The sequence below is a fragment of the Brassica napus genome, chromosome C8 (assembly GCF_020379485.1).
Source record: "Brassica napus cultivar Da-Ae chromosome C8, Da-Ae, whole genome shotgun sequence".
Classification (NCBI taxonomy): Eukaryota; Viridiplantae; Streptophyta; class Magnoliopsida; order Brassicales; family Brassicaceae; genus Brassica; species Brassica napus.
In genome coordinates this window covers 24,185,028-24,196,604 of record NC_063451.1, presented here as the reverse complement: position 1 = coordinate 24,196,604, position 11,577 = coordinate 24,185,028, and the positions used below count along the sequence as shown (strand labels likewise).

The 11,577-nt window shown below is 41.5% G+C and overlaps 1 protein-coding gene and 1 non-coding gene across 2 annotated transcripts; one reads left to right on the top strand and one right to left on the bottom strand.

Moving 5' to 3' along the window:
* Window positions 1-1,734: 1,734 nt before the first annotated feature.
* LOC125591486 (uncharacterized protein K02A2.6-like) lies at window positions 1,735-2,589 on the bottom strand. The gene has a single exon (XM_048765814.1). It carries the CDS (start codon window positions 2,309-2,311, stop codon window positions 1,856-1,858), a length of 456 nt encoding a protein of 151 aa, XP_048621771.1. The 5' UTR covers window positions 2,312-2,589; the 3' UTR covers window positions 1,735-1,855.
* A 3,658-nt stretch (window positions 2,590-6,247) lies between these two features.
* LOC125592097 lies at window positions 6,248-6,354 on the top strand. The gene has a single exon (XR_007327947.1). It is a non-coding gene; the product is annotated as a small nucleolar RNA R71 (small nucleolar RNA).
* The last annotated feature ends 5,223 nt before the right edge of the window (window positions 6,355-11,577 follow it).

The window sequence follows — 11,577 nt, the reverse complement described above, 5'->3', positions numbered from 1 at the left end:
TTTCAGCTTCTTGCCTCTCAGCTTCCAACTTTCCCTTTGTCTTCTTAACCATTTTCACCTGAAAAATTAAAAACTTGAAAAGGGATAAGTAGATGGAAGTAAAGAAGGGCAAGACTTTGCAAGTGAAAATTGCAAAAGTGAACTTAACAAATGAATTATCAATTTAAACTCAAGTTCAACACAATGCAATGATTCTCACTCTTGTAACACCTTAACGCATCTAGTTCACTCACAGACACACCCAATTAAGGTCAAATTCGAAAACCCCCAAATCCATGAACCCTAACTTTGCCAAACTGCAAATTAAACTCAATTTCACCATTTATTCGACAACCCAACTTGATAGATAAGCTTTCCCTAGTCCATTTCACCACAATCTAGCAAGAAAATGACCAAATTTCGATTTTTAAATCCTAGGGTTCATGGACCTACGAATTTGAATTTTAAAACTCAATACCTTGCTTTGGATGAAAAGAAATGGTGAATGGGTGGTGAGGAATAGGCTACAGGGGCGAAAGCTTGGATTTAGAAACAAGAACTAGTCGATTTGGGTGAGAATTGAGAAAGTTTTGGGATTTTTGGTGTGGGTGAGTTTGAGAGAGTTTGAGAGTTTGTGAGAGGAGGGGAGAGTGATAGAGATGGATTCGCGGGGGCTGGGGGTAGGTTTAGGGTCGTCCGGTTCGGTCTAGGGTGGTTAGGGTCGGTTTACTTGAAGTAAACCGGGGTTTAGAGTCAGAAAACTTACCTGGACCGGTTCGGGAGCGACGTGAGGGTGTCGCTGCGAGAGGTCGCTCCCGAGTCCTTCTCTCGCGTCGTGATTCGACGAAAACGCGAGCGACTCTGGAGTGTCGCTCTCGAAACCTCGCTCTGGAGATGGAGCGACTTCGAGGTGTCGCTCTAGGACGTCGCTCCGAGGCAGTTTTTGAGCTCCGTGACGACGAAAACGCGAGCGACTTCGAGGTGTCGCTCCCGTAACGTCGCTCCCAGTTGGAGCGACTTCATGTGCTCGCTCTGAGAGGTCGCTCCGAGAGCGTGTTTGGAGCACAAAACGTCTTTAAGCCGAGCGACCTCGAGGTGTCGCTCCCGTAACGTCGCTCCCAGCTGGAGCGACTTCGAAGTGTCGCTGTGTGAGGTCGCTCCCACGCACGACATTTGCTCGAACCTGCATCGATCAAGCACCTGCACACGACTTCTCTCTCCCCTTTTTTTTTTTTTTTTTTTATAAGATGAAAATGAAAATACCAATGCAATATATACAAGGATACGCATGGGACTTCCTCCCAAGTGAGCTTGTTTTAAGTCTCTAGCTTGACTTTGCCTCTTTTTGGATTAGGCCGGGGTAGGGTCAGACAGTGGAGTTGAAACCCCATCTTCCTCTGGTGCAGTAGCCATGTAGAGCTTAACCCTTTGCCCATTGACTGTGAAGTCTCTTCCATCAGTACTCCACAAAACTATTGCTCCATATGGCCTAACCTCTTTGACTTTGAAAGGACCTGACCACCTTGACTTAAGCTTTCCTGGAAATAGCTTCAGCCTAGAGTTGTAGAGAAGAACTTGATCTCCTTCTTTAAACTCTCTCTTCAGGATATTCTTGTCATGGAAAGCTTTAGTCTTCTCCTTGTAGATCCTTGAGTTCTCAAAAGCATCCATTCTTATCTCATCAAGCTCATGTAGCTGAAAAATCCTTTTCTCCTTGGCACTCTTGATGTCAAAGTTCAGCAACTTTATTGCCCATAGTGCCTTGTACTCAAGTTCCACTGGTAGATGGCAAGCTTTCCCATACACTAGGTTGAAAGGTGTGGTGCCCAGTGGTGCCTTGTACGCTGTCCTATAAGTCCAAAGTGCATCATCGAGCTTATTGGACCAATCCTTCCTTGATCTCCCTGTTAGAAATCTCAACTTGGCCACTTGTTTGGGGGTGATAAGGGGTTGCCACCTTGTGCTTCACACCATTCTTCTTGAGAAGTCCCTCAAGCAGTTTGTTAATGAAGTGGGAACCTCCGTCACTGATCACAACTCTTGGGACTCCAAACCTTGGAAAAATGTTGCTCTTGAACATTTTGGTTACAACTCTAGCATCATTGGTGGGGCTTGCAATAGCTTCCACCCATTTGGAGACATAATCGACAGCCACAAGGATGTATTTGTTTCCAAAAGATGATGGAAATGGTCCCATGAAGTCAATACCCCACACATCAAACACTTCAACTTCAAGGATTGGATTCTGAGGCATCTCATTCCTCTTTGTGATGTTTCCTCTTCTTTGGCAAGAATCACACTTTGAGACAAAGTCTTGTGTATCCTTGAACATATGTGGCCACCAGAATCCAGCTTGTAATACTTTCGCAACTGTCTTGAAGGTGGCAAAGTGGCCTCCATAAGATGATCCATGACACTGTGTAAGGATCCCATCAATCTCCTCATTTGCAACCACTCTTCTATAAAGCTGATCCTTGCAGAGAATGTAGAGATAGGGTTCATCCCAGTAGTATCTCTTCACATCCTTGTAGAACTTCTTCTTGGCATAGCCCACAAGATTCAAAGGTTCTCTTCCTGTGGCTAGGTAGTTCACCAAATCAGCATACCAAGGTTCCTTCTCTTCTGTTGCTTTGACTTCTTCCAGCTTCCTACCAGTCTCACAAACTGCTATCACTGCTTCAATAGCCATGATCTGCTCCTCAGGAAGTCCTTCGTCAATAGGAATACCAGACTCTACCCTCAACCTGGACAAATGATCAGCTACACCATTCTCAACTCCGGGCTTGTCTTTAATCTCCATATCAAACTCTTGAAGCAAAAGGATCCACCTCAAAAGCCTGGGTTTTGCATCCTTCTTGGCCAAAAGGTGTCTCAAGGCAGCATGATCTGTGTAGACAATGACTTTAGACCCAACCAAGTAGCTCCTGAATTTCTCAAAGGCAAAAACAATTGCCAGCATCTCCTTCTCTGTTGTGGCATACCGTATCTGAGCATCATTGAGGGTTTGGCTGGCATAGTAGATCACATGGGTTTTGCCATCTTTCTTCTGCCCCAAAACAGCTCCCACAGCATAGTCACTAGCGTCACACATGATCTCAAAAGGGAGATCCCAATCAGGTGGCTGGACAATTGGAGCACTAATGAGTTCACCTTTCAGCTTCTTGAAAGCTTGTAGACATTCCACATCAAAACTGAAAGTGGCTTCCTTGCACAGCAGCCTGGTCAAAGGTCTAGTGATCGTGGAGAAGTCCTTGATGAACCTCCTGTAGAACCCAGCATGACCAAGAAAACTCCGGATGTCTTTCACTGTCTTTGGTGGGGGCAAACCAACCATAACATCGATCTTGGCTTTATCCACTTCAATCCCCTTCTCTGAAATCTTGTGTCCCAGCACAATCCCTTCCTTGACCATGAAGTGACACTTCTCCCAATTCAGCACAAGGTTGGTGTCTTCACATCTCTGTAGGACCCTGCACAAGTTTGACAAACAAGCAGAAAACGAAGATCCGTAGACAGAGAAATCATCCATAAATACCTCCACAACATCCTCAATCAGATCAGAAAATTGACATCATACACCTTTGAAAGGTGGCTGGAGCATTACATAGTCCAAATGGCATCCTTCGATATGCAAAGGTACCATAGGGACATGTGAATGTCGTTTTCTCTTGATCATTGGGGTGTATGGGGATTTGAAAAATCCTGAGTACCCATCAAGAAAGCAGTAGAATGAATGATTTGCAAGTCTCTCAAGCATCTGATCAATAAATGGTAATGGGAAATGATCCTTTCTAGATGCGGAGTTTAGTTTTCGGTAATCAATGCACATTCTATGACCTGTGATGGTTCTTGTTGGTATCAATTCATCCTTGTCATTTTTAATCACAGTGATACCACCTTTCTTTGGTACAACATGCACAGGTGATACCCATTTAGAATCTGAGATAGGGTAAATAACACCAGCATCTAAGAGTTTAAGAATCTCTTTCTTTACAACATCCTTCAGGTTAGGGTTTAACCTTCTTTGATGCTCGATAGAAGTCATTGATTCATCCTCAAGATGTATCCTATGCATGCACAAAGAGGGTGATATTCCCTTGATGTCATCCAGTGAGTAACCTATTGCCTTTCTAAATCTTTTAAGCGTTTTCAAAAGTTCAGATAGCTCAGTTTCAGTAAGTTCACTACTCACAATGACAGGATAAGTTTCATTAGGACCAAGGAATGCATACCTTACACCATGGGGTAGAGGTTTAAGCTCCACTTTAGGTGCCTTAAGCTCACTCCAGTCATTCTGCTGGGTGTCATCTTGCTGAGTGGCTGAGACTTCTTGGTGAACCATCTGTGGAAACTCCTCGTACTGATCCTTACTGACAAACCCCTGGTGTGAATCCAGCATCATCCCGTAGGCAGTACTCTCCAGGTTCTCAATCACCACAGCCTCTCTCTCTACAGTCAAAGCATGCTGTAGAGGGTCCTCTAGTGACAACTCTTCAAGGAGTTCATCAGCAAGGGCGTCCATCTCTTCAATGTAGAACACTTGCCCTTGAACTGTTGGCCTCCTCATTACCTCTTTGATGTCAAAATGGAGAATGTGCCCTTTACCCAGATGGAGATCAATCTTGCCTTCTTTCACATTAACAATAGCTCCTGCTGTTGCTAAGAAAGGCCTTCCAAGGATTAAAGGGTCTTGAGCTTCTTCACCCATTTCAAGCACCACAAAGTCTGTAGGGATCTCATAATTTCCAACCATCACTGGGAGGTCCTCTAAGATACCCACAGGGTACTTCACTGAACGATCAGCCAATACCAGAGAAAGTCTACACTTCTTGTACTGAGTGAAGCCGAGCTTCTTAGCAACAGATAGAGGCATCAAGCTGACACTAGCTCCCAAATCGCAGAGACATCTATCAAATACCATAGGTCCAAGAGCACAAGGTAATGTGAAGCATCCTGGATCTTCTAGCTTCTTTGGAATGACAAGCCTCTGAATGATAGCACTGCACTCATGAGTGAGAATCACCATGCCCTCCATCTCTTTCTTCTTTGCAGCTACAGCATCTTTCAGGAACTTGCTGTATTGAGGAATCAGCATGAAAGCATCAATAATGGGCATTGTGATCTGGACTTCACTCATTTGCTTTTCAAATAGAGCTTGGTACTTCTCTAGCAGCTGCCTCTTGAATCGACCTGGGAATGGGAGCTTGGGCTCATAGGCAGGAGGAACAAAAGAACTTTCACTGGCAGGAGTGACAACTTCACCATCCTTAACTGTTTTCTTCTCTTCTCCAACCTTTCCTTTTCCTTTGGCTTCCACTATCTTCTCTAAGATCTCGTCATTGATCTTCTCATCAACAATCACCACTTCATCATCTATGTTGATGGCAACCCCCTCACTTTGTTTCTCAGCATCCTTGGTGAGAGTTCTCTGAGGTAACTCCTTACCACTCCTGAGAGTGATAGATTTCATGGTTTCCTTTGGGTTTTGCTCAGATTTTCCAGGTAGAGAACCTTGTTGGCGATTTTGTTGAGTGTTCATGGCAGCAAACTGGTTCTCCAAAGCTCTGAACTTGTTGTTGAGCTCATTGTAGCTCCCATCAATCTTTGAGTGAAGGTTCTTCAACTCATAGCCAACATGCTTCTCACTTCTTGTTTGAGACTCCAGGATTTGTTTCAGTAGAGCTTCAGTGGTGTTGACCTGAGGAGTTGAGGTAGAGGGATTAGATTGCTGTTGGGAAGAATGGTTGCCCTTGTTGTTGAAACCAGGAGGAGGGTTTTGCTGAGGTTGATAGCTGCCTTGCTGATTATTCCGAGGTGATAACCACTCTGTTGGTTGTTGGAATAGGATTTCTGTTGGTAGTTGTTGTACTGAAAGTTGGGCTCTTTCTTGTACCAGCTACCATTGTTGTTGATGAAACACAGCTCTTCCTGACCTTCCAAACCCTCAACTTCATGGACAACAACTGGTGTCTCTTGGCTTGGGTTGCCAACAAAGTGCAGCTGCTCTTGGGTAGCTTTGTCAGCAATGAGGATGTCTATCTTATCTTGTAGAGCCTTCAACTCCTTCCTCGTCTGCTTATCATCTGTTCTACTACCTCTGTCGTGGTCTCCACTGTAGACTGCATCACTTTTAACCATGTTGTCAACCAGCTCCTCTGCATCCTCCTCAGTTCTCCCCAAGAAGAACCCATTGCTAGCTGTATCCAGTCTGGCCCTGTACTTAGGAAGAGCACCACGGTAGAATGTGCTCAGCAAACTCTCCTTAGAGAAACCATGGTGTGGGCATTGAGCTTGGTAGCCCTTGAATCTCTCCCAGGCTTCACTGAATCCTTCCAAGCCCTTCTGTTGAAAGCTGGAAATCTCATTTCTCAGCTTAGCAGTTCTTGAAGTAGAGAAGAACTTCTCCAAGAATGCTCTCTTGCAATCATCCCAAGTGGTGATAGAGTCGCTGGGTAGAGACTTCTCCCACTGACGTGCCTTATCCCCCAAAGAGAAAGGGAATAGCTTGAGCTTTAAGGCATCTTCGGACACACCATTGGTTTTTGACAACCCACAGTAGCTGTCGAACCTGTCCAAGTGATCAAATGGATCCTCTAGAGCCAAGCCATGATACTTGTTGTTCTCGATCACGTTGAGGAGTCCTGATTTGATCTCAAAGTTGTTGGCTGCCACAGCGGGTGCTCGGATTCCCAATCTATGACCATGAATGTTGGGGCGATCGTAAGTGCCAATGGGTCGAGCTGCTCGCTGTTGGTTAGCTGGAGCATTGTTATTAGCGCCATTGACGCCTGCATCATGCTGATGAACGTCTCCCATATCAGTGTTCAGTCTTTGCAGTTGAGCCTGTTGCTCTTCTTCTCTTCTCTTTCTAGCACACTCTCTCTCTAAAGCTCTGATGTCTGCAGCTCGTGGAACTAGGTTTGATGGACCGTTGCTCCGCAAGTTCATACACCTGTAGAATAAGAGGAGGTGAAAAAGAGTCAGTAACAAAAGAAAATAAAAATGACTTAGTCTCAAGCAATTGACTAAATCTCAATGTTTAAATCTACTCAGAATTTGGCAACGGCGCCAATTTGATGTTAGGAGTTTTCAAGGCTCCTAAGACAAATGTTGTAGTATAAATGATTGTCGAACCAGTTCTGAGAGATATGAAAGCACCGAGAATGCAAGTAATCACTTAATCTAAGTGCAACCAATGGTTTTTAAAAGGGTTTTTAAACTATAACTAACTAAAAGGAATAACTAAATGATACTCTCTTAACTATGGAAAAGAGAACTCATGGATATAGGGATTAGACATCGGGTGATCAAGTTTCGAACTAAGGATGGCAAACGATCAATCAAACTATCAACCTTAAGCTTAGACACAATCCTAAACAAACTCTATGTCTAGATGAATGTTCATTTACTAACACAATCCAAGCATCAAATGTCTTTGGTTGAATGATATGAAAGTAATCATAACTAGCAAGTCCAATGGCTATCTTAGCACCTCTAACAACAAATGTCTTTGGCAAAGTATGCTAAAAGCTAGAAAGAGTTGTCTCGGGCATTTCCTCGAACACCTTTCGGGTGAGAAATGCCTAAGAATCAACAACTGAGTGGCCAACTCAGAAGATGCATTAGGTTCACTCTGCTAGCAAGGAAATATGAATGATCTACACTAAAACATCCTAGCTCTAACCTAATCACCCTTAATCTCCCTAACCCATGAATTCAAAGGGGGATTACTCACTAATCTCCATGATTCCTCTTAAACCCATGTTGGATTTCAGATTAATCATGTAGAGAAACACAAAGAAAATAAATATAAGAACACAGAATTTCAATAACAAAACTGATCAATTGATTCAAGAGATGACTTTCCAAGAGTTTTTGGTGGTTTTTCTTAAGAACAAAAGATAATCTCCTCCTGGTGGCTTACAGAGTATTAAAACATAGGTTTAGAAAATAAAAAACGTGCATCATGAAATGACCAAAAGGCCCTTGAGAAATCATAAGTTCGAGCAGAAATAAAACGCGGAGCGACCTCCGCTCGTCGCTCCGAGTAGTCGCTCCACACTTCGGGAGCGACCTCGCTGTGTCGCTGCGAGAGGTCGCTCCGGACTCGTTCTCGCGTTCCCGAGTGATGAAAATGCGAGCGACCTCCGCTCGTCGCTCCGAGTAGTCGCTCCATGCTTCGGGAGCGACCTCGCTGTGTCGCGGCGAGAGGTCGCTCCGGACATAAAAACGCGAGCGACCTCCGCTCGTCGCTCTGGTAAAGTCGCTCCGGACATGAAGACGCGAGCGACCTCCGCTCGTCGCTCTGGTAAGGTCGCTTCGGACATGAAGACGCGAGCGACCTCCGCTCGTCGCTCTGGTAAGGTCGCTCCGGACATGAAAACGCGAGCGACTTGACGGTGTCGCTCCGGACTGGTCGCTCCGGTAAGGTGCTCGCCCAATGATCACTTTTAACACTTCTTTTAGACTCCAATTGCACCCAAATGTCTCCAAGAACTCCATGTGGTACTCCAATACATGATAAGGACTCATATATGCAAAATGCAACCTAAACATGGCTAAATCCTAATCTATATGATCAAAATGCACATGGGTGAATGGATAAAACATTAGAAATATGCAAGATATCGAAATACTCTTTAAACAAGTCCGCCCATTCGTTCATGCAACTTTCAGGTAGATTGTGATCAGTTTTAATATTCATCACTCTAGCAGCTAACGACAATTTAGAGAGACCTTCTCTACAACCATTGTAAAGTGGTTGATTCGACGCATTTAACATTTCGTAAAACTTTTTTGCATCTATATTAGGTTCTTCATCTTCATCATGAGCTACGAATGCATCAGCTACCATACCATGAACCCTATCATAATCTACCATCTCCTTCTTAAGGTAACTATGTTCATTATGCAAATGATGATCAACCGGTTCTTTTTCCTGAAAATTGCTATTACTACTACTAGCTTCATTCTGATCATAATTAAAACCTTCTCCATGTTGAAACCAGATATAGTAATTTGGCGTGAAACCTCTATTTATTAAATACTTCCAAACATTTTCACGGTTTGCAAGTTTCAAATTGTTGCATTTCCGACAAGGACAGAACATCTTACCACTTTCTTGGGTGAGCGGTGTTGAATCTGCTTGATGCATAAATGTCTCCAGGCCCGCAAGGTATTCTTTCGTCACTCTCCTGTTAGCATCTCTATACATATACATCCACTTCCGCAACTTGTAAATAGTCCCGGAGCCAGCCCTTTTTTTTTTCTTTCACGTTTTTTGTTGTTAGTGTGTTTAAAATGATGTTCAAACATCCATATTTATAGAAAATTTCGAATCTGGTAGTTGTAATTTTCCTATGAATTTACGACGAAAATTAATTAGGTGGCAAAAAAACGTGTAACACCTACAAAGTTGGTGGATTCAAAATTTCCTCGCTAAATACACTTTAACTATTTCCTCGTAAATAACACGCAAAGTTTACGTCGTATTTACGAGGAAATAGTTTTTCCTCGTAAAATACTCGTCAAATTACATCCACTTTACGACGAAACACTTTTGTCGTTACGTTACGAGGAAATAACGATGACTTTAGTTTTCCACGTAAGTTCCTCGTAAAATCGACGTAAATTTACGAGGATTATTTTTCCTCGTTAAATTTCCTCGTAAAGCATGTGTTTTCTTGTAGTGAAACTAGATGAACCAATAAGTTTATAGTGTATTAGTGAACATACATATAAAATGTATAATATTATATAGTGAATGCAAAATTGAATTTACTAATTTGATATACGTATACTGAGCATTTAACATACGAATAATGTTTTATAAAAAAAAAGCATGTGAATAATTATTTGCTTTACCCATTTACATCAATTTATTTCATGATAAATAGTGTTCGCTCTTATAATTATTTGTTTTACCCATTTACATCAATTTATTTTTTAAGGTTCATGATTTCACGATAAATAGTGCTCCTAACTTCTTCTTCTTTTTCATACAATAGCGCAAACATATTATTATATATTACTCCGACTTAGCTATTTGAATAAATGAACACTCTGATATTTGAAAATTTTGAACGATTCCGTTTGTACGGTAAACAATTTTATTTCAAAGTAATAATACACCAATGCAAAAATATATTTTGCAAGATAATTACACGCATCTGCGGCTTATTACATACGAGCATATATTCAATAAAAACGTCCATGCAATATTATCATTTAATTTAAATATATTGTTAATTCACAACGCAAGTTTCTACAATATTAATAACTTCTAAATTAATAGTAAAACCTATCTAATAAATTCTAAACTTATTTAATAACGATATATTGTATTCAATTTAAAGAGTGACATGGAAGTTGAAGTATGAATTTCATTAGGAGAAAACTATCACATTTTAATTAAAACATACACAGACCAAATTACTCCACTACAAGAAAACGTTTCCATAACAACGAAGATTTACGACAAAAATATTTCCTCGTAAATTTACATGGTGTTTACAACGCAGTTACGAGGATACCAAATTTCGTCGTAAACTCCATGTAAATTTACGAGGAAATATTTTCGTCGTAAAGTCCATGTAAGTTTACGACGAAAGTACGTGGAATGAGAAATACGTCGTAATCGTTACATCGACATTACAACGAAACATGTTACCGTTATATTTAGGTGAAAACGTGTATTCAATGTGCTTTAACTTACCTAATTTCATTGTAAAGTCGTTGTAAATATTATGTTAAAACCATGTAAAATCCATGTAAAACATTCCTTGTAAAGTCGTTGTTATATTTCAACTACTCAACTCGAAAATTTCTCTATATATATGTCATTTCCCACAACTCTCTTCCTCACAACACACAAACGGAAAAAAAAAAATTAGAAAAAAAAAATTTCAAAAAAAAATCTAAGAAAAAAATGGCCGGTGGCGGTAGTATTTACGAGTTACGGAGTTGGATGTATTTGCACAAAGATTCCGACGGGAGGGTGACGAACGCATTTCTGAGTGGGCTAGAGACATTCATGCACCAGGCGGGCTGTACACCGATCACACAGGAAAGCGGTAAGATGTTCTGCCCCTGTCAAAAATGCAAGAATTCAAAATTTGCACGTAGTGAAACTGTATGGAAACATTTAGTAAACAGAGGATTTACACCACAATACTACATTTGGTATCAACATGGAGAGGTTTATGGGGGAAATGAAACTAGTAGTAGTAATAATAATTTTGAGGATGCTCATCATAGTGAAGAACCGAATTATTTGCATAATGAATATAATTATCATCAAGAGGAGCAGATGGTAGATCATGATAGGGTTCAAGATATGATTAGTGATGCATTTTTAGAAACAACTACAACAATAGCTGATGGAACTGGAAATGTAGAAGAACCTAATTTGGATGCAAAAAGGTTTTATGAAATGCTAGATGCTGCAAATCAACCAATCTACACTAGTTGTAGATAAGGTCTCTCTAAATTGTCTCTAGCAGGTAGGATGATGAATATTAAAATGGATAATAATTTACCTGAGAATTGCATGGATGCATGGGCGGAGTTGTTTAAAGAGTATTTGCCAGAAGACAACGT